At 38.0% G+C, this 23,586-nt stretch overlaps 1 protein-coding gene across 5 annotated transcripts in view; it reads right to left on the bottom strand.

Moving 5' to 3' along the window:
* The window catches only part of malrd1 (MAM and LDL receptor class A domain containing 1), a 45,588-nt gene that overhangs the window by 5,881 nt on the left and 16,121 nt on the right, over window positions 1-23,586 (bottom strand). For 3 of the 5 annotated variants that reach the window (XM_067486882.1, XM_067486883.1, XM_067486884.1), the window contains exons 13-27: window positions 23,140-23,296; window positions 21,413-21,569; window positions 21,204-21,314; window positions 20,428-20,641; window positions 20,063-20,310; window positions 18,034-18,322; window positions 14,063-14,308; window positions 12,908-13,065; window positions 6,269-6,449; window positions 4,058-4,219; window positions 3,811-3,969; window positions 2,597-2,754; window positions 1,389-1,590; window positions 550-828; window positions 304-429 (exon numbers count right to left, since the gene is read on the bottom strand). In XM_067486882.1, the coding sequence (XP_067342983.1) occupies window positions 304-429; window positions 550-828; window positions 1,389-1,590; window positions 2,597-2,754; window positions 3,811-3,969; window positions 4,058-4,219; window positions 6,269-6,449; window positions 12,908-13,065; window positions 14,063-14,308; window positions 18,034-18,322; window positions 20,063-20,310; window positions 20,428-20,641; window positions 21,204-21,314; window positions 21,413-21,569; window positions 23,140-23,296 (2,847 nt within the window). The remainder of the gene's footprint in view (window positions 1-303; window positions 430-549; window positions 829-1,388; window positions 1,591-2,596; window positions 2,755-3,810; window positions 3,970-4,057; window positions 4,220-6,268; window positions 6,450-12,907; window positions 13,066-14,062; window positions 14,309-18,033; window positions 18,323-20,062; window positions 20,311-20,427; window positions 20,642-21,203; window positions 21,315-21,412; window positions 21,570-23,139; window positions 23,297-23,586) is intronic. The other 2 variants (XM_067486885.1, XM_067486886.1) reach the window with 1 other exon arrangement.

Here is a 23,586-nt window from a genome sequence, read left to right as displayed (position 1 = left end):
AGCAAACGTCAATGAAGATTTGGCAGCACTTGAGTCAAACCTGATAACTGACTCACAAGGGTTTAAACTAGTCAACATCAAGAATGGTATGCATTCAATTAAATTACAATATCTATATTATTTGGTGTACAAATGAAAGAAAGACAACTTGTCCAGCTTGAAAGCCATATTTTAACTAAATATCAAAGCATAAAATAATCTGAAATTAAAACATGCAGTCAGTGATAGAAGTGAAAACACAGTATACTTTAAGTGTAATACACAAAATGAACTGACATACATACAGTGTAACAAATATACTACCGTAACAGTTGGACTCATCGGAAAGGAACGGCAGACAGTGGGCGTAGTGGTCACAGCGCTTCTCAAGCGGGATGCAACCAGGTAGACCTTCACACACCAGTTCTCCCAGCTTACACTGCAGCAGAGCTGGTGGGATAATTGAGAAGGAGAGAAAACGAATGTGGCTTGAAAACCACTTGTACTGGTCCAGACTTGACTGGTCCAGTCAAACAAAGTCCTGACAAAGGCACACACGCTTATACTTACGGCAGCTGTACTCATCCTCTCCATGGGGGCAATCAGGGACCCCATCACAGCGAAGTATGGAGGGGAGGCAGAGTGTGTCTGAGCACTCAAAATACCCAGTATGACAGTGTTCTTGAGGAGGAACAGTACCAGGTACTGAGGTCGGACAGTGTTGCTCGTCAGACTGATCAGCACAGTCAGGTTCTCCATCACACGACCAGGTGTCTGGGATGCACTCAAAGGAGTACACACACTGGAAGTGGTCCACATCACAGGTCAGAGGCTGCGGAGTTACTGGTCCTGCAGTGATACATTACATGCACATGTGAACAAATGGTCGCAGAGAACTTGACAACCCCTTTTTATTCATTTTAGATGGCATGCGACAAACATCTATGAGCGAGGAACAATTTTTGGAATCAGAGCATGGTACAAATAATAGATATACATGGGAATGAAATATATGGTAATGTTTTTACCTAAGATAAAAAGAGCTACTTCCTCAGAAAGTTAGCCCAAGAGGCTGTTCAGGTGGGAAAGGAGAACAGAGAGGTCATAGAGAGGAAACATCACAATAAAAATGTAATTGCTTTTCTTCCAATTGCCCTCTGTGCTGTCCCTCTGCATTGACCCAGTCTCCACAGTGAATTTCTATGGACCTACAGGGCAACAGGCTCCATTAGCTCTCTACACGCTCCCGAAGGTCCACACGATTTATATAGAAACAGGGGAGAAGAGTCAGGATGTTGGAGGACAGAATATTTGGAAAAAGAGGAAAGTGGAGAGGGTGAACATTGGATGAAAAAACATGAAAAATGACAACAGGAAATAAGGAAAAAAAAAAACTTTAATGACTTTACCTCCAGTCATACATTCTGGAGTGTAGGAGATGTCATCCAGGGCGATGTCTGTCCACATGTCCCCACCAACCTCAGCCTGGAAGGTTACTCTGAAAGGTGCAGGGTTTGACAGGATGACATTAGCGTACGCCCACTGGTTGCCATGGTTTCCAGTGGCTGCCCACATCAGCAGACTGGTGCCACTGGGTCCAACTGTAAAAACCTGTTGAGGTGCAGACCAAGGATAGAAATGTGTGGTGGAAAAGAGATAATTTTTCCCTTGAATGTTGTGGAACACACTTACACATGTGATTTTAACCAATCAGAGAAAGCCAAACCCTGCCAGTCGCATGCTGACACAAAAAGCTGATTTAGTCGAAGTGGCAGTACCATAATTTACTTATATGCCACATAATATAAACACATGTAATCATTTTGCAATTGTCACATCAAATAAAATTATTTATACCATGTTGAACCCTGAGTATTTCTATTATCTGGAATTGTAGGGTAATATAGAAAAAGTGCATTTTTTATTAACTTGATTGCCCCCTCCTTTAACGGTCATCAGACTTTATATCCCGGTGCTCAGGTGTATTCTGTCACCTTTTTGCAGCCCCTGGCAATATTTGCTCTCTGTTCTATTTGAAATGTTTCTGTATTTGACTGTGTTTTCTATATTTCTGTTTCAGTACTTATGTTTTCTCACTTTGAGACATTCTTCTTAATGCTGTGATTATGCTATCAACTTGGTAAAGATGTTTTTGTAATTTGGTGTTGTTTTTTAAAGCTGCAGTAGGTCGTGCTCTTAGGGCCATGGTAATTATAAGTGCCTACAAAATTTCTGACTGACTAATCAGTGGATACATGTGGAGTACATCTCCTGTCTAATTATTTTTTTTAGCCCTTGATCACTGTTTGTTGTTTTGAAATTAACCCAGTTGACAAAGATGCCTAAAAAAAGACATGAAAAGAGAGAAATGATAATAAAATTTGTACAGTGACATGCTGTGATACATTATTTCCTGGCAGGGAGATTTTCATTCTTTCCTGTGGGTATCAGGTGACTGACAGTAATCAAAGGTAAATGTAGCAAAACAGTGACTAAAGCAGGACAGAGATTTCTGAAAAAACTAATTAACCATTCAGGCTGATTGTGATGGATCACATGACAGATGTTTGGATGCTTGATGCCTGATAGAAAAAAAGAACAAACACAAAAGCACAACCTTCAATGTTCCCATCCTGTCAGAGCCGTGCATGAAATACCAGAAACGCAGGTGACACAGGCCGATACTGGCTGGAAATGGACTTGTGGTTATCAACTTTGCAATGTCGCCTTCTCTCTGAATGGCTGAATCTATGTACAGGTAATGCCCTCCACCATCTGGAGGATTGAGATAAATACAGTTAAATAAACACATTTAATGTTACTGTAAAATGGTGTTACAATGCAATGAATAACTAAGCTCAGACAGTAAAAGAATTTCCACAGCTGAACCCCATTTAACCCAGATGGTTAAACATTTCAACTTTACTGCAGGAAAGAAAATCCTGTAAATTTCTTCTGCTGATTCCAACACACAGTATATGATATTTGGATAGACAGAAAGAAACCATGTATGCTGTTTGAAATGCTCTGCCCTACAGCTTCTTCAGCTCAGCTAGGCTCAGAGATGAAATGCTGTGTGAGCGATGCCAGAGTAAAGTGGGAGTTTTCCACATGAGTTAAAGGACATTTAAGATCAACACAATCCACTGTGCACAGCAAACCCTTGGTCCCACCTACACCACTAGTCTTCTCCTCTGACTCAAAACTATGAACAAAACCTCTGCATTCATTCACATTCAGCATTGTTAAAAAAATACAACACATGCAATAAATACAAGCAGAACCTTTAGTGTAAATTTATATAAGAGTATATGATTATTCTGTCACAGTGAAGAGGTCATTGAAACTCATGTCAAAACCTAAAAGTACATTGAATGAAATGCTACTTTGTTTTCTGCAAAACATGTAGGTAGCGGTTTAGTGTCTTGATCCCAGTGTGCGGTTCAGTTCAAAAGCTCTTTGAATATGGTTAAGGACAGTGTGGGTTTGGTTGTGTCCGATGCTTTCAGCCAGAGTTATCTTTTTAAAGTTTTTAATCAAGAAGAATGGTTTGTAAACATGACAATATAGAGCTTTATGCCTTTTTGCCTCTATAAGCTTGTATAGCAAGAACAAATATTGTACAACAGATACTAGAAAAGAATAATAGCTGGACAGTTAAAATGCTGCATATTGCATGTCTGGCACACATCTCAAATCATATTTCTAAAAATAAATTATCAACATGTTGATGTTTTTTCTTAAAATGTATTTTACTTTGCTGCAAATTATATCCATAAAAATAGACCATCCTCCTCACATGACATGGTGGTTTCTAGGAAACGCACTGACCTAGACTGTGGTCAGTGTAAGGACCAATTACTGGTGTCTCCCTTCGGTGACTGATTCTCCAATCAAAGTCATCATCAGGATCCTGAGAAAGCTGGCACATTTCCTGCCACTGGTCCTCCATGTTGAAATTACAAGCACCGGGTGAGTGAAGTATATGGTCTGTGTGAGACAAAGAGCGACAGGCAGGATTTGAAGTTGTTTTTCTGTTTTCAAATTTCAAAGAAAGCTATTCCCCATTTCTACTCACCACAGTCTATCTCATCTGATTCATCAGCACAGTCTGCCTTGTTGTCGCACACCAGGTGGGACTCAATGCAGCCGCCACTGTGACACACAAAGTCTGTGACTGCAGGACAACTAACTGGCTCCACAGCATCTAAAACACGCACAGGCGGACACAGAAACAGGTCTGAAATGGAAATAATTAAGATTATTCATCTCAAGTTCAGAGATGTTCTTGTGGGTGTTCTTGTGAATGTTTCCTACTTACAAAGCTATAAACTCCTGTTTTAATGTTTTAATGACTAATTTGTTTTAAAACGTATTTGTCATTGTGGGAAAAACAATAGTGACAGATGCTCTGTAACTTAACGCCCTGAAGGGTTGATTTTTTTCCCCGATCAAATGTGTGTGCACTCTCTCTCCACCCATTGTGTGCACTACTGCCACTCACTGAGCTGTGGAACTTTAGGGATGTGTGGTTTTGTGTTCTGCAACTCTTTGTTAGAAACCATCTTCATCATGCCATGCCCACCCACAGAACTTAAAAGGTTTTGTTTTTGTATTTGGGTGAAATGATGGGACTGGTCCTCTTCTATTGTAAATGTTTTTATGATAAGCCCGTTTTACATTTAGATAAATTAAATCTAGCCTCAGACAAAATGAGCAACTCTGTTTTATTTAGACACAGCCTTCCTGTGCTCTGCACCAAAGGAGGTGAGCAGCAGAGAAGACAGTAAACAAAAGCAGAGAAAGGCCTGTCAAGGAACTCAAAACCTCATCCCTCCAGCTCCGCCTTGTTTGAAACTGAACACAGAAGAAGGAAAAGAGATCAGGTGGATCAGAGACAGCACACACACAACTACATTGTGTGAGTGTGTGTGGATATGTTTGCACTCTTATACTTCAAAGGCAGAGACATTAAGCAATGACTGAAATGAGAAAAGAGTGGGACTTCATTCCAGCAGGTCAGTGGGGCTAAAGCCATCAGAGAATAAACTAAAAATCCACTTTGGCATGCCTTTAAATTTGAAAGTTGTGTGGAAGTGTCATTCAGTTATGGACAGAGTTTGTCTGCTTGTCAGTCTTTGCATGCTTGCCTCTCAGTCAGTTTGGTCTGCAGGGTCAGTATTTATGTCTGTGTATGCAAGTGTGTTTATATCTGTGTGCTGGGGAGGGGCAGAGCCAAGAAACGTTCTGCGTGGTGTCCAACCTTGTGCCAGATCCTGTTTAATGTGAAACATCTGTCTCAGACATAAGCGTCTACTGAAACGGCATCTGACAGAGTCATCACACAGAAAGTCAAACTGTCCACTTCTTAGACGTACTAGCGCTCTGTTTTTCTTTTACTGTTCATAAACTGCACCACGGAGTGAAATAATTTCATACCCCCAAACTATCAGTTGGAAAGATCATAAAATAATTTCACAGCAAAATTATATCTCATACTTTATCATTATTATATATCTTGGAAAGATTATTAGAAGTATTTTTTTACTATAAAACAGAGACAAAGGATAGCAAGACAAACATTTAGTGTAACTTAATTCACATTCTTATTTCACAATTCACATTAACACTTCACACTTATGTATAAACTGAAATACTTAAATGAAATACTGCATTTTAGGGCCACTTTTACTGCAGTGATTACTTATCAGGGTGCTTTAAGAAACCACAATCATTGGACAATCGATAAACTTTAACCCTATTTGCAAAGACCCTATTTGTTATTCATGGGTTTGATCTTCAAAAATTAAATTAATACAATTAAAAGCTGTAAAAACCTTAGATACTGTATAGTGCCTTTAAAAAAAAAAAGCCATACGGAAGCATAATGTTGGACAATGAAATTTCCAGACAAGTTGCCCACCTAACAGTACTCAAATTTTAACAGCTAGATAAAAGACACTAATCTTGCAAAGGCCCCAGGTAAAGAAATGTCAACAACCCTCCTTTATAAGCAAAACTATGAGTGAGATTTTATTAATATTTTTATTTAGTTTGTTAGTCTTGCCTCTTATGTTTAGCTGACTGGCTTATGTTGTGACTTTGTTCATATAAATCAATGGGGGTCCAGTTGTGGGATTCACTCACTGCAGTAGCATTTTCTATTTTCTACTAACTTTAAATATTTACTTTAACAGTAAACAATAAAAAATGAATATTGTGTAGAATTCCTTTGCCAAAAAAAAAAAAACGGCTTACACAGTGTGTAGTGTTCGGTAATGTCACCTACTTGGGGAACAGTCTATGAACTCCAGGTCATCCAGGGCAGCTCCTCCACCCACATCCTTCGAGCGGATTCCCTCAAATATAATTTCAAAGTTCCTCAACTTCCTCAGGGGGACCTCGGCTCGGTTCCAATTATTCACCGGATGCCCCGTTTTATTCCATATCTCCAACAAATTGTTCTCTGTCTGTGCAGAAGAGCATTGTTGACAAAAGAAGATCGTGTGGTGCTACTTTACAAACTGCTTTTGTCACCTGCAGTATTTGAAAAATCCTCAAGGTGGATTTAAAGCAACAGCTGTCAATTATATCACAAAGATAAAAGTCATATGTTAATTTTGATGGAGTCACATGCCAAGAGTGAAGGACTTAAAAGCCCAGGTGCTGGAGAGCAATAGAGTGATTCCAGGCAGGAACATTGAAGTCTCATTAGGATAACATTGTAATAATAAGTTCTCCTGCTTAGAAACCTGCTCTTAAGAAGCTGTACTCTCCTGGACTTATTGTAATTGATTATGCTCATACCGCATATGGAACAGATTAAAAGACAGCCTGATGTGTATAAGTCCTCTCTGTCTTTTCCCATGATGAGTGCCAGGCCCTAAATCATCACTAATACAGCTTTGAAAAAGCAAACTCAACATTAAACATGGTTTGTGGTTGTATGTGTTAGGAGCCAGCATCTCAACCACAGGTTAAAGCTGTATCGAGATGGAAAATTAGTAATTTGCAGAGTTGTGTCACTTTATATTAAACTCAAGAATGTTAGGAACCACCACATGATTTATGATAAAGGTAGTAGAGGCTGAGTTAAGTTAAAGTTAAACTGCTCTTTTTCTATTATTGAACTGAAACAAATGTACATACTGTATCATAAATAGTGCTAGATCAAACCAAAGATCATTTAAATACAAAACTAAAAAGATCATTCAGACAAATTCTGACAAAATGATGAAAGAAAAAAACTCTGCATGAACATTTAGTTTGAGGCATTTACTACAGCTAACAGCATTGCACATTACACAGCAGTTAAATCAACTAAGCATGAAAGAATACACAAAACTAAATAAATATCGATGGCTAAAATTGGGCGATTTCTTTTCTTTATTTGTCTTATTGCCATCAAATGCCATAAAAAGACCAAATTCAAGTACTGTCTTTGCATCCAGAGGAATTCCCCTTTACCATCAACCTCTGGTGTCCAACAATGAACTAAAACACATCCATGATTCACACTGTTGCACTTTTTAAAATGTTTAATCATTAGCACAAAAGCTGCATCTTATTTTAAGTCAAGCTTTTTCCACCAAATGAAGCATTTTTCCACGGTTAAAAAAGTCAGCAAATGCACTCTTTACTGCACTTTAAATGATATTTGCTAAATATGACAGTGTCAAGCTGTTTTAAAAAATGATTGAGCCCTAAAGCTACAGTACTCTATATAATTTACTAACTTTGTCTTTGTAGCTACGTATACGTTCTAAAACTTCTCAGTGTAGCACGTTGCTGTTGACACTCCTGTGAAGTCAGACTTACAGAACAGCACTGGCTGCAGTGCAGAAATATTCACCTTTGGAGTTTTTTTTTTTTTAATGAGGCTCACTTTTCTTACTAATCCGAGAATTATGCCTCAACAATTGGTCTTTTATTTTTTGTTAACTTGATCACGGCTAACGAGCTGTGCAGTGTGTGGTAGAGTGTAGCAGATAACAGGAGAGCATAAAGCAGAGCAGGAAGGAGGAGGGCAGGGCGGAGCAGTGTAAAATTTAAAAGCATTGAGGCTAAAACTGAGAAGTTTTTATATTTGTGGGCCATATAAGTATAAAATATTTCCCACCCAAATATTTTTATGTAATGCTAAAGCAAACCCATGTTACCTGCCTCTGTAAGCAAACCCATAACTGCTTGGCAATCACAAGGAGATTGTGTACAGTAGATGAAAAAGGTATTTTAACTTTAATCTCAATTTCTTTCCATTTGTGTAAACATACAAACTTTATTTCTTGTCTCTTTTTTTAGGTCACTGTAGTGAAAATCCACTTCAGCAAGTCAATATGTAGAAGCTTAGTTAAACCAAAGTGTAAAACTGAGAAAAGAACAGGTTTAACTACCCGTTCTCTTGATGTTCACGACTAAAATGAAGACAGTTTTAACTCAGCATTAAGTCATAACAGATTCTTTGACTTCTGGTCTGTTTTAAAAGGTGACAGAATGACTGCTGGTCCATATCATCACATTATTAATTCAGTTCAAGGGCAGTGTGATGATAAGTATCAATCTTAGCAAAGTGCAATTATTTGGATACTGTAGGTGAACAAGTAAACGTGTCACTTAGTGTAAGTAAACTCAAAAAAAGAAAAGAAAAAAAAGCCCCAACTTAGATGAAGTAGCATGTTGTGGCCAGAGGCTTTAATGAAGTGAAAGAGGACTCAAAACCAGAGGACAGGCAATGTCACTTTCTACTCTGCAGTTTCAAAGCTTATTAAAATGCACCCTTGGGTGAGACATGCACAGGCTGTCTCCTCCGCTTTACACCAGTGAAGCCCTGGCTTGGAATAATCTTGTTACTGTGAGAGTAGAGCATATATTAATAGGCAGCGTTACAGCGGGACTTATTCAGATTTATGTTATGGAGTAAAGGCTCAATCCAAAAAACAAGCCTTACAGCAACTTAGGATTGTATGATACCGGCACACGTGGCTCACACCTGATGTCTGGGTGGCATCTCAGTAAAGCCGTTTATTCGATCAATCTGGTGCTTCATTTCCTGAACACATCACAAAATACAATTTGTTGAAACTGAAGAGTAGATGTACATTTGCATAATTTAATTTTATTATCCCCCAGTGACAGTCAAGAGGCCAAAGAACAAAGAAAGTTGTAATCACAACAAAATGCTTATTTTACTGAATGTCTTAACCATATACTGAATGTTCCACTAAGCTGAAATTCAATTTGTATTCATGGCCTTTTTATTTTATGGAAGTGCTGGCAGCTATTTTTCTGTCGACTCACCTTCAATTCAGAGTGCAGCCACTTTTTTCTGTTTATTCTCAGTTTAGTTAGGAGGTTAGTCAGGAAAACAAGGATTAACCGGATCTCGTGGCAAAACCCTGTGATCCTCAAATCCATTTTTAAAATGAATCAACACCTGTGTATGAGTCAGATGAAAAGTAAACACAAAGTAGCTGCCCAGAATGCCCATTATACAAATATGCAGGGGTTCACATCTGGAGCATTTGTCAGCTTCTGACCTGATCATCCTGCATATTCATCAGCACACACTGGTTTACTGCACTACTGCACTTAGTGTCTTAAAAGCAAACATACCTCCATGTTATACAGGTAGATTTGTTACCTGTGGACAGAGCAGGGCTACCTGCTTGTGTTTGCACCAATTTAAAATAACCTTCTCTTGGTTATGAGAGTGACTTCAATCTTTCCATCTAACTCTCAACTAAAACGTAAATAGACTTTTGTGGTGTTCAATGCAGGTGTAAAAAGCTAGAATTAGGTTGCCCTTTTACCGAATCTCGCATAACAACTGCTTGAAATTTGTGCAATAACTTTATACTACTGTACAATCAATCCTGTTGTGATGGGGGATAGAAATTAATTTGTGACATTATTTTCCTCAAAAGCATTTATTCTGCATTTTGGACTCATATTCAAGATAAATGGTCCACATCTTTAATTAAACCAGAACTGGGTGCACGCCTTGTATCATTTTTATGCTGATGACACGGAACTTTACTGCTGCTCTTCTTCACTCGCCCAGGCCTTAGAGTTTTACAGTCTTCTTTTATTATTCTTCACACTCATCTGCAGACACTGAAAATGGTTTTAAATGCAGTTAAATCCAAAGTCATTGTATTTTCACATTATTGTGAGTTACCAGAGAATACTCCATTAATAACCAATAGAGTTAGTTTTCAGTTAGAAGTGTCTGGGCTTTTTACTTGATTTCTTTCAACGCACACATTACCAACTTGGTCCGCAAATTGAGGGTGAAGTTGGGTTTTATTATCGTAACAAATCCTGCCTCTCCCTCAGAGCGCGTACATGTCTTGTATCGGCAACCTTTTTACCTTTTGCTTTTATGGAGATATGGTATAGATGAGTGCCTCAACCAAATGTCTTCAGCCTCTGAATACAGTCTATCACAATGTGTTGAGGTTTAGTACAGGTTGTACTCGCCTACAACATACCTGTGAATTTTATGCCAAAGCTGAGTGGCCTCCTTTGAGCATACAAAGGTATATACTCACTGGATGTTTCTGTTATATTTATGTTTTCTTCTACAAAGAAACATTATGCTTTACGTTCGTGTGACATTTATCAACTCACTGTTCCTTGTGTTCAGAATGAAATGGGGAAGCAAGCATTCAGTTTTTCCATCCCCCTCTGCTTGGAATGCTCTCCAAACAGAGCTGAAGATATAAGAACTAATTTCACTTGAGGCCTTCCTTTCTTTCCTAATAACTAAACAACAAATGGTTACCAATATTGTTACCATTTCTTCAATTACTGCACTTTGTATTGCTAAACTGTATGCAATACCTAAACTAGTGTTTATTTTAACCGATTGTTTGTAATTTGCATTTCAAATTGTATTAATTTATTTCCAGTGAATGTTTACGTTGAGGACAGTTTTCAGTGCAGTTCACTGATAACTCTCAAAAAATCCTATGATATCATTTATTAGAGTAAAAACCAATAACTTGTGAGTGGTACTGTCTTTGAACCTTCTAGGTCATACATGGCTTAACATCATTCATGTGATGTGATAATGTTGGGACATAAGGATAAACAGAGATTTTTTTTTTTCTCCCCATTTCTTATGCACAGACAACATACACACAAATGATGTAAAATTAAACCGGATGACCTCTGAGCTCACCAACCTCTCTTTGTGTCTTTGTAAATGATTCCAGTGCCTCATTTTTAGATTGAGGACTGACCTTCTTTAAAAGGCCAAATTCTACATTGATGACATGTAAAATAGCCTACATGCAATCTTCTCATTCTGCCACTCAAAGAGTCATACAATCATTCACACAGCTGTAAATATAGACAAATTGCATAATTTGAATTTTTAAAAGCTGTGTTATCTAGTCACCACCAGGCTTTAATGTGCAATCAATAACCCAGCAGTGTGACAGAAACCTTGTGCAATGATTAACTTCAAAACAGCATCAATAAATAAATCTCTGTGCTAGTTGCACAGTATTTTAATATGATGATTGGCAATATTCTACTTTAAATGTTAAATCTAACAATGTGTTTGTATAGTACTAATTTTATCTTTTAAAAAGGGTAAATCATCTCCTAAAACAGCTGGGCCTGGTAAACACTTTTTGTTTTTAGCCAATGCCACAAAGTTAGTGTGGTGGCATATGACTGTATGCAATCAAACCAAAATAAACTACATTGGCCATGTTCGTGATATAGAATTTATTGCCTTGTGCCGTTTAATAGTATTTGAACAACAGTGCACCATTTTTATGTTGTTTTTTTGGACTTTTTCTGGGATTTGTTGAAAAAGAAAAAACATTATGAATTTGTATTATTTAATCTCACTTGTTTAAATGTTTAGATTTCCAACGTTAATTTTTCATATGGATCTGTCATTCTCCTGTACAGTAAGTCATATTTAACTTGATTCACTTTTAAGAGAAGGATGCTAACAAAATCTGTTGCTGTAGCTTGTTAGTAGATTTGAATATTGGTTTGGTTTAGGTCTTTGTACAGTTTCATGTAACATTAGGATCCTTTACTATTAATGTGCCTTTTAAGAACTCTATCATTTAAGGTACTGATGGTAATTTTATGTACTGAAAAAAGTACAAGTAGTTTTATTTCTCCTACACAGTCACATCAAGCTCCATTACATCAATGACTGGGCTGTTTCAGCATGAGACACCATCAATACTTTTTTTGCAAGCTTTGATCTGTAATTATATGCAAATTTAGCAAGGTGGGGTACTGCTTGCTATTTGAAGGAAACACTATAATATTTACATCATAACTTGCTGACTAGTTGTTTTGCAAATTTAAAACAATTTCTGCAGCACACAAGGACAAACTAACAGTCTTGCAAATGCTGTGCATTTTTGAATATGTATAACACGTTCTATCACATGTTCACACAAGGTGGGATGAAAACTTTTGCAACTTGATATTGAGTCCTTCCTGACAAAGCTAAGTGAAGATGGAATAACAGACTGGAAAGGCAGTAAACCAAGTAAATCAGAGCACAATTTAAATGGCTGAATAGCTGCAAGCAGAACTCTTACTCTCTGAACAAACTAACAAACAAGAAGCCTCGAGAGGTGTCAGGGCTGGTGCTGAACCAGTAGCTGCCCAGATGGTGGGGTGGGGCTGCTCTGGGCCAAGGGATGACCGTGACCCCTATAATTCACTTCCACCCCCCACAGCTGGCCTATAGTTCAAACATTCCCAGAGGGATTGACAGCCTTGCCTCTCATCTTACCAAAATACCAAAAACCAGAGCAGTCTTAGTATAACTGCATAAGTGACCCACCATTCAAAGACACACATAAATCAGAGCCATCATCAATTATGACTTGATGCAAATAGTAAAATTGTATTTAAATGACAACACAGTACACTGCCGATGATTTACCTTGATCAGCAGATGGATGGTTCCCGAGGCCTTGTGGGAAATGTAGTACCAGAAGGAGAGCTTGCAGATGGCACTAGACTCTTTCCAAATAGAGCTCCTCATATGAGCTTTATCACCTTTCAGTCCGACAGGTGTAGCTTCCAGATAGACAAAATGACCTAAAAGCGCAGGCAGAAAAGAAGTGATGGAGCAGAATTGCAATGACATAAGACGCAAGGGAGATAGGAATTGATAACCATCTCTGTTGGGGCAGCACTTGCAGCCAGTGACAAATTACAGCAAGGTCACTAACAGAATGACCCCTGCGGCTCACTTCCATTCTACAAGATAATCTCTGACACATCTCCTAATGTCTCACTGCCTTTTGACACCTACAGACCAATGTTAAAATTTTCAGTTAAGTCAGGCTCAACAAAAAGACAAAATATGGGAAAATGGCTGAATACAAGCCAGAGGAAATGCATCTGTGTGTGGCAGTAATTCTCTACATTGCCAAGCATAAAATACATTTCCTCTTGTTACTTTGTATCATTATAACCTTTAGTAATAAGCATAATAAAGCAATCAAGATCGAATTTTAAAGTTAGAGTTCATCAGATTAGTGAAACCTAAACAAAGTTTAAGCATTTATTTCTACATTTAGCTTTTTATTTTATTATGAAAATTAAAACACAGGATGGCTTGGGATGGCTTGTATTGTGATCATATTTTGTAAACAAAAGATATATACAGTATGTTAGATAATTTTGTTTTAATATTCATTAGTGAACAATTGTGAGTAATAAAATAAGCTGCAGCAGCCACAGTGAGCTCGTTTAGATAAAGAAGCAACATCCTGCACAACTCCAATCAGCAAGGGAATCTAACTTTTCTTACCCATGGTGCTATGTGGAAACTCTACATTCTATTGATTGTTGTAAATATTCTGTATGTTAATCATTACTTGTCTGTCCATTCTTCTACTAGCTATACCTACTTATCTAAGTGTCAACGACGACTGATGCTTATCCCAAGGGAAATGTTTTGTTCCCTTTGTTTATCCAAAACCACCAGAAAGTGAAGGCACAATGAGCATGGTTATTCCGGCTGCTCACACAGCATGGAGCTTGTACAAACGACTTGTGAATTGCATCAAGGGAAACTGCAAACATATACCATTTTCATCCATTAAAGTGTGATCATATGGAGGCCGAATGCTTTGAAAAGATCCAGTGCCAAGTGTCCAGTCAAAGATATCAGCCAGGGAGCTTTTCCAGCCACAGCGACCCTCCTCAAAGGAGCAAGACGTCCCACAATCCTTTTCATCAGTGCCATCACCACAGTTGTCTGTGAAGTCGCAGGTTTGTCCCGGAGTGAAACACCGGCCATTATCACAAGGTAGAGAGCCTGAAGGACAAGATCCTGGAAAGAAATAAAAATAAATAAGACCCATAAAATATTATTCAAACAAACCCTGCCTGTTATCGCAACACCAGTGTCTAAGAGTGTATCTTTGCTAAATTAAACTGTCCTATGAAGGATGAGGTACTGTAGGTTGATACTTTGACAAGTACTGTACTATATGCTGCACATGTCAAGAACCTATTGTTTAACAAAGTGGGACAGAGGTCAAGGAAGGATAATCAATTTAAATGACTGTTCGTACTGTTACAGAAAAGGAATAGTTTGACAGTTGGAGAAATACCAAAATCATTGTTTCACTACGAGCTGATGAGAATATAAAGTATGTGTCACTCTCACACTTAAGCAGTTATTATGAAGGTAGAGCCAGCATCTTGCTAGCTTAGCATAAAAACAGGATCCACAGACAAATCTTTTGTCCCTGTTCGCCTCCTGTTGGATTGATGACTGTGTTAAAACTGTTATCAAATCCAATTACATGAGCCAAGTATGTAGTTCATAGTAAACTCAAGGTATGTGCCCCTGAAATCTTGCTATGAAATGACTTGGAACAAAGTTTCCCCAAAAAGGGAATGCATTCTCAATGCATTCTGTTAACACTATTATTTAGACTAAAACTCGTTTATGCTTCAGATTATACAGTAGGATGAGAATTCAGTATAAATATCAGAGGATAAGAGGTCAACTCAGGAGTGGGGGTAAAATGTGCAGGCAGAAACACAGGCAAACAGAGCATTGGGCTATAGGCCAAAATCAGTGTATAGTGTAACAGAGCTGGAAGAGGCTGGAATCTGCTTCTTTTGGCACAAAGCATTCCTGCAGGGTCAGTGCTTGGCTTTAGAGAGAGTTAGAGAGGGAGATGAGACATGATGAAGAGGGGGAGTCCCTGTAATTAAAGGAGAGAAAGAGGAATAAGTCCCTCCTAATCCTTTGTTCCTCTTCAGATGCACAGGACCAGAAGCCAAGTGCCCCAACAAAGGGACACAGGAAGCCGTGGTGCCCAACTGTGAAGCCAGGCTTCCACACTGCCTGCTGTGGAGCTCACTGAAGGTAGATTCTTTTCAAAGTAAAGTTGATGTGGGAAGCAAATAACATGGCACTTTTTCCAGCACAGTTTAAATGATTTTACATATTCAATTTTTCACATTACTAAATGCTGGATAATTCATTCGGCCCAACTGATTCCAAGCAAACATGTGACCCCTTTAACAGGCACCTAATGGCCTGATTTATTGTACAGTTTATTGACAGTTACCCTGGGTGGTATACTGCCCTCTAGTGTAAAGATGATTTAAATTAAAAAATAGAAATAATTCACACTGTTTACTACTTCAGCACTTTGGAGAAATAAAGCAAGCCATCCAATTTTCCCAAAACAAGATGACCAAGAATCCTCTGCATTGTTATCTCTTGTCTGGTTATTATTCGTTCATCATAAGTATAGAATCTATAAATACTGTTCAGAGTTTCTGTTGTCAGTATTTCTCTATGTCTACTACTTCTGCTAAAAAATATTAAGCAGAGGTTTCCATTTTGTCCCAGCTCTCTCGGTGGGATGAACTTAATTTCGATGCCCCATCACTTTCTACTTCTGGTTTTTAGAAGGTGTATTTCTTTAGTGAAAAGTTATTCCTTGGCATTTACCTCGATCATCCCACTAAAAACTTCAATGCCTGCACAAATAAAGATAAAACAATCTGTAAAACTAGAATCTATGGATGGACAACTTGGTTTAGCAGCCTTCAATATTGACATGCAGCTCAAGACAAAAACAAAAAACAAACTTCTGAACGTCTGAGCATTTGTCTGAACCTCTACAGTAATCGTGGTGGTATCAAGCAGAGCAGAAGAGTACTACAACAAGACTACAACAAGATAAACTGTTGCTGAGATGCTAAATGCAATTAAGAACGGGAGGAATCATTAGAACATAGACCTGTGTTAGATAACCCTTGGTTTGATCTCTTTCTGAGTACAAACCATCTACATGCTTTGCCTTCTCCTCTGCATCTAGTACAAGAGAAAGATTTTAAATTTAATAGGCCAATTATAGCTGCATTGACAATGGCAATACATCAGAGCTTGTTGTTTTGTCTTGCTTCTTGAAATGCTCCCTTTTTACAAAATGTACGATGCAGAACAACTACTATTAGCTGAAGAGACGTTGGTGGATACAGACAATGATGTGGCTTCATTAAAATCAGTGCTTAAACACATGGCGACGAATCTTTTATGGGAACTTAGTCAAGCCAGTGTTTCAGAGCTTTCTGAAGTTCCCCTTCAATAGGTACCAGAAACATGTTCATACTGTAAGTATTTCTTTTTTTAAAATGTAGCTGTCTAAACACCCAAACATTTATGACTGTACCCTGAGACAACAGACAGATTTCATTGCATGTCCATGTTTCTCTGAGACATGACAGTTTTTTTTTCTTATGCCTTTTAGTTTAGTTATGTTTGATTTTCATTATAAATGTTGCAGAATTTCCCAAACCTATAAATATAGAAGATAGTTTAATATGCCAGCAGTGAAAAACTTGCTTTTTACCAACATGAGGATATAATTGTTTTTACATAAACATAATCATTCCCTAATTAGGAATATTATTACATTTGGCACTTAGAGCTCTATAGTAGTGTTTATTTTACAATTTGTCGTCTGTCCTAGTCATATGACTTTCACATAGGAAAACCCATTATGACAGAGGCGGGTTGGTTTCAGGAGTGATAATAAGATAGGTTTCAGCTACACGCCTGGCCTTCATGGGTGCATCCAATATACCAGCTTTTCATTATTGCTCCAATGCAAGCAAGCACAGGATCATGTTATTATTCATGACCCTACTGAACTGCTACTGTGAAATTTGAGTTTATATTGTACTAAATCTGTCAAAGGTCACTCTTGGCATCTATTAGCAGTGCCCACATACAATGTCTCATTGGGTTTGAAAGGCTTATATTAGCAGTTTTTATGATTCAGTGCTAACTCTGAAGGTATTTAAAAATCAAAGTCGTATCTTTCACGGGTTACTGGCGGAAATACTGTAAGTTGTTGGGGAAAGGCCATTCCTAGCAAGCCATCAAGCAAACTTAGCCTTTATCTAGTGATTGAGTTGAATGCAAATGTTGGCATGTTAAGGTGCTTACAGTGATAATACTAACAGGCTGATGTTTCAAGTGTAATTTTTACCATGTGCAGCATGTGAGTTTTACCTGTTAGGATGCTAAAATTAATTAAATACAACTAAGCACAAAAGTGTGGTTGATGGGAGCATAAAGAGTTTTGTAGCTGTTTTATCATATAGCATTAGACAACATTATGCTGAAGGGATCCTAAATGTATGTGCAAGTCAGAGTAATCTACTCAATAGCTGTTGAGATATTTAAATTTGTTAGCCAAAGTGATGGTCTGATCATACAACACAGGTGCACTGTGTTCCCCTTGAATGGAAGAAACATTTTCAAAGGCAATTCAAAGACATTAGGATTATAGTAAATCCAATTTAGATGTAATGTGATGGAGACCCTGGTAGCAATACTAAGAAGTCCCAAAAAATAATGCCAAATATAAATTGTAATCGTCATTTTTTTCAACATTGTTTGGAGTCTAAGGGGGGTTAAGTAGGAGCTAGGGTTTTGTGGGAACACAGTGGGGGGGAAGAAAGCCAAACATAACCCACCATAAATTGAGTTACTAAATGCACAGTTAAAAGTTGAGTATATACCTGCAGGAGTTGGAGCAGTGCTGTCCTCTGTTCTGGCTGTGGAGGCAAGAAGACATCCTGGCGAGAAAGTGATGTCATCTAGGCAGATGTCGCCCTTTGGACTTCGGCCAACTTTTCCCTCAAACACAACCTGGAAGTCTTTTGTGTAGCTTAGTGAAATCTCCCTCACCTGCCAGTAATGCCCCTGATCTCCTGTCAGGTTCAACAGAAGATGCAGATTTCCTTCACTTTTCCTGAACACCCTAAGGGTCCCAATGCCTTCACCAGACATGTGGAAGTAGAAACGCATCTTCACAAAGGGCAGAAAATAAGAATCATATTCACGTATTTGTTTTAAGTTAACAGTGTTTTTTTTTTTTTTTTGCTGTATTTTGTCTTGTAAATATATTCAAATTCTCTTTCTTAAAAACAGCAAATGCATTTTTTGTTTCCATTGATTTTTACAGTTCCTTTTTTCCACAACTTCCCCTGGTCAGAAACCAGAAGAATGAGCACAAAAAGTAATTATATCAGTAGATTAAGGCACCTTCCCTCAAGCCCCTGTCTTTAATGAGACACAGGCAGAAATTCTGATTCTTCATCACACAGCACAGAGGCGCTGATATGTTTTATAGCTTTTTACTCCAGATGCAAGCGTGTTCATGAGCTGCAGCACCACAACTACACCCTTCATTTCAGGAGACAGAGTGCAGCCTTCTCTCCTCCTCACTTCCCTCCCTTCAGTTTAATTGGTGTTTTTTTTGTTGTTATTGCTGACTGGGTGATTGATTGACGAGTCGGGGATGTGATAAGACAGGCACGACGTGCCGAGCAAACTGGGCAGTCAATCAAGCAGATGTTCCCGGTGGAGCATCACACCAACAGTTAGGCAGAAACACACACACACACGCATGCACACACACACTGACACACACATTGAAGTACATACAGTAAATATGCACTCAACTTGTACTTACCTATATATTTTCAACTTAAGTTGCAAGTTAATGAATAAGGTTTTATTTTTAAAATAATTTCTAAAGGTTTTGTTTTTAGAAAAGAAGTTGTAAGCTTACTGTATATTTAACCATTTTGAGAAATGCACATATTTGCTGTCTTGCCAACATTTATATGAAAAAATAATCTAAAATTTTCACATTAGTGAAACAAAAATATATTTGTAATCACTAATACAAATCAATTACATCCTTAATCCCCAACACATTCCTGATGAGAATATGTTGATAAAGTATGTAAACTCACTGTACATTAATAGCAAGAATTCAGTCAGTTTATTTGGACAAGCATTTTAGGCAGACGTTTTTAATGTCAAAAATGATTGCTACCTGCCTTAATAGAGAAAACCTTTCTATAAAATATATGTCCAGTTGCAGCTTATATATGCAGGCATGTCATTATTAGTAACAGGCTTGAAACCCTACCATGCAGTCTACTCTGCTTTATGAAGCAAACAGACTGGTAACAGGGAAACAGCTGGCCTGATAGTGGGTATGTAAAAAGCTTTAGGGGGCCTAGTGACTCAGTGGTACAGTATTGGGTTGGGATGCAGAAGGCCACGGGTTCAAATCCTACCCCACCAGGTGTGGCCCCAGGTGCCGGTCCCGAGCCCGGACAAAACGGGGGGGTTGCTGAAGGGGCATCAGGGATAAAAACTCATGCTTGTGGCAGCCCCTGAAGGGACAAGCCGAAAGCTTTAACTATAAAGGTTTCAATGTAAAATAAACCCAATGAGATTCATTCAGTTCTTTAAGAATATTTCCTAACTGAATAATTTATCTACATGATTTTTGTTATATTCTAAATCAAAATAATACAAAGTTTACAGCTAAACATAACACTTGTTCAGCTGCATTATTAGTTGTTATATATAACATAAAATTTTATTAACCTATACAGTTTCTTTATGTCATTTATAACCTGCAGCCACACAGGGGGAGCAGTATAGCTAATCATCTCACTGCAGATGTAGCACGGATGCATGTAACTGTACCCTGACCCCTGCCCTTTTACCCTTTGCCCCTGATCTTACCTTGCACTGAGAGCTCCTTCTGCTGAGCAGGGGGCCTGAAATACAGGCAGTGTCTTCGACTACCTGCGGAAAAGAGCTCTTCATGTAGAGGTAATGTCCTGTGGGGTCTCTAAGGGTGTGGTCACTTGATGGCCCGGTGCCAACTGTTGGAGATCTCCCAGTTGTGATTAGCCAATCAAAAGAATCCTCTCGGCACTGGCGCCAGGAACAGAGGTCAAATTCAAAACTGCAGCGTCCATTAAAGCCCTCTTAAAGACAGTAATAAAAGCAAAAAATCAATCCAGGCAATTATGAGAAATTAATCTTAAAGAGATTAATGACTGATGACTCTCTTTGAGTCATCAGTCAGATATTAGAAGCCTCACTGCAGATGTAGGAGTTCTCATCTGAGTTGTCCCCACAGTGGTTGATGAAATCGCACAGGTTGTCCTGAGGGATGCAGTGGCCATTTGCACAAGCATACTGCTCAGGAGTACAGGGCTGGTCTGGAGGAAGAGGAGGGGAGCAGTCCGCAAAGCTGATATCATCAATCACCACATCACCCATGTAGCTGATCCCTCGTTTAGCCCTGAATATTACCTGACAAAAGGCCAACAAAACTAGGATCAACTCTCATTACAGGTACACTCACACTTTTATCATGTCAGTAAACTCACAGCCAGTTTAGAAGCCACAATAATCACAACCACTACACAACCAATACACCATGTCAAAGAAAGTTCTTACTGTGTGTACGTATACAAGCTACGCTTGATTGAATTTATCTACAGGTGATTCTTCTGCCAACAAATGCAGTCATTTGGTATATTGGTAATTGGAATAGTCAGGGAAAAAACTATATATTTGTTTTGCATATACAATCATCCTGAGTAATTTGAGAAGTTTGAAAGAAATCTCTTTAGCCTATGGGATGGAATATAATACAATGTGATAAAATTAATTTATATTTCCCAATAACTTTATGCTTAATCATTTGATAGGTTATTTGAACATTTTACACAATACAAACTATGTAATATTTATATATAAAATAATTAATAACTGAGGTGTTATGTAAATCATTGTCATACCTGATTTTAACATTAAATCTGTTATGTATTGCATTACAAAGAATATCTATGTAAAAACATCATTTCCAGACCTGGAAGTTGTGTGATAACCCTAAAAACACTTTCCCTTGTCTCCATTTGTTGCCTTGGTTACCAGCCTGAGACCAAACGTCATGAGTGACGTTTCTGTACTTCAGTAGCACCTGCAGATATTGTGAGAACAAAAGTGAACAGTGTAGAAATCCTGTGTACAGAAATGAAAGAGTGCTGTTCTCCTGCTGAGTGTGAATATCATCTTTACCTGCAGTGATCCCACGGTAAAGCCAACCATGTGATACCAGAAGACCAGAGTGCACTGAGGTCCAGTGGAGGAGATGACAGGTGTGTAAAGGTCAGTGATGTGACCATATTCACCATTTGAACTGTCTGCATACATGTACCAACCCTCAGGACTGCCTCTGTGTCACAGATGATGGGGAATACAGAATAGTTTCATAGTAAAATCCTCAAAATGTCTAAAACTGTGAAGAGTAAACTGCATCACAGTAGCTGGATGTTGATGATCTGAGAAGGTTTATGGTAAACAAAATATGAACAATATTGAAACGTGAAGTTACACAAACACACATCTCATGTGTCACTTCTCCTTCGTTAAAAACTGATGTGTATTTTTTTGTTCTTTTTCCTAAAATGCAGTTTTGAAAAATCCATTGGTATTTTTTTCTTTACAGTACACTGTACATTAATCATTCTATTTTCTTTGCATTAGCTATCTGTAGATGTAAACGATAAAATCTCGTGTCATATTTTTGTTCCTCTGGATGTATTTTCTTTCAAGTAAGACATTTTTGTTTTTAGTTTCTAGTATCCAACCTGAAGAAAGGTTTGGAAAGTCATGTATTTAAAGCATAAATACCCAACATTCCAGCTCAACTGTGAGGACGTGCTGTGATACTTTCTTACATGATGGTAAACTGAAACTTGCTTTTGACCTGCTGGTTGAACAACAGATTTTTTTACCTTTGTTTTGACCAAATACTGTGTGTACACAATTTAACCAACAGGTTCATTGATACTGAAAATAATCATTACAGAAGGAATCTTTCAAATGCTTATTTAAGATTGTTGGTATTCATTAAACTCTGTTCTCTAGACTAAAAGCCAGCAGGTTATTAAATATGAATCATAAAGCTTTATACAAACAACAGTAAGGTGAGTAGTGCTGTAATTGCATTCACTGGCTTCATCTGTGGCATCAAATGCTCTTCACCGCGCCCATATCTGCTTCACCCCCTTTAGCTTCACTTTATGAAATTCTTATAGGAGGTGTTGCTCCCTTTGGGTTAAATAAGGCAGAGTGTCCTCCATTTCACTCACTCCTTATCGATTAAGAGTCAGTCAAAGCAGCTGTAGGAGTGAGGAAGAGAGAGTTGCAGCCAGATACTGAGGTTATACAGTAGAAGAAGATAGTGTCTGGAAGTCTGGGTGAGGGAAGAAATTGCTGAAATGCAGTGGTCAAAGTGCACTGGCATTTTCTGGTCTCACCGCCAACTCAATAAAACTTAGATAAGGACAACCAGCAAAGAGTCGGTCCATTATAGAGGGGCAATACTCACTTAGCCTCAAGGTATATTTCCTGCTCTGAATGTTTTGATAAAGTAAAAAAAAAAGGCATAAGAATAGAAATTGCAACTAATTAATGACTATGAACTAGTTTAATCTTTCCCTCCTTGTTTGTATTTTTGCATTTCTGCATGTGTGAATATTTTAGGGACAGAGGATTATTTGCCATTTGATATATTTTAAATTTGAGCTCATACTATTGGTTATATAAGTAGGTTAGGTAGACTTCACACATGTGTGTGATATGAATGAAAGTGACGGTGAGTCTTCTTATTTTGTTTCAAATAAAATAATACTTTCCCTTTCAATATGTCAGAAATACTGAAAGAAATTACATAGCTAATGTATTGAACAAACAGTTAATTGACTAAAACTATCAACATAATTGGTTTTGTTGATACTCACAGAGTGTGGTCATTAATAGGACGATGGTACTGCTCTCCATCATGAATGCTTTCCCCTTGGTCAGGTGACCAACGAAACGCATGGATTGGGACTAAGCAAGGGTTAATACTCATCCAACCACAAGTGTCACCACCTTCAAAATCACACAGTTTCCTCACTGGAGAAAGATAAAGATATTAATTAGTAGGCAAGAGGAAAAATGCCGAAAGATAAAAGATGAAATGGGGAAATGGGAAAACAAAATCAAAAAAACACACAAAAATTACAATCAAAGTGCTTTGTGATTGCAAGAAACAAGCAATGGCAATGTTTGAAATTTCCTGGTATTCTGCATAAATTGGTCATGAAATGTGATCTGGCCTTCACCAAATTCAGAAATATCAACAAACACAATATTTCTTAGCGGATAAAAAACACAAGCATTATTGAGCACACCTATTAAATATA

Source organism: Channa argus, chromosome 19 (genome assembly GCF_033026475.1).
Source record: "Channa argus isolate prfri chromosome 19, Channa argus male v1.0, whole genome shotgun sequence".
Taxonomy (NCBI): Eukaryota; Metazoa; Chordata; class Actinopteri; order Anabantiformes; family Channidae; genus Channa; species Channa argus.
This window is presented reverse-complemented; position numbering and strand designations above follow the sequence as displayed.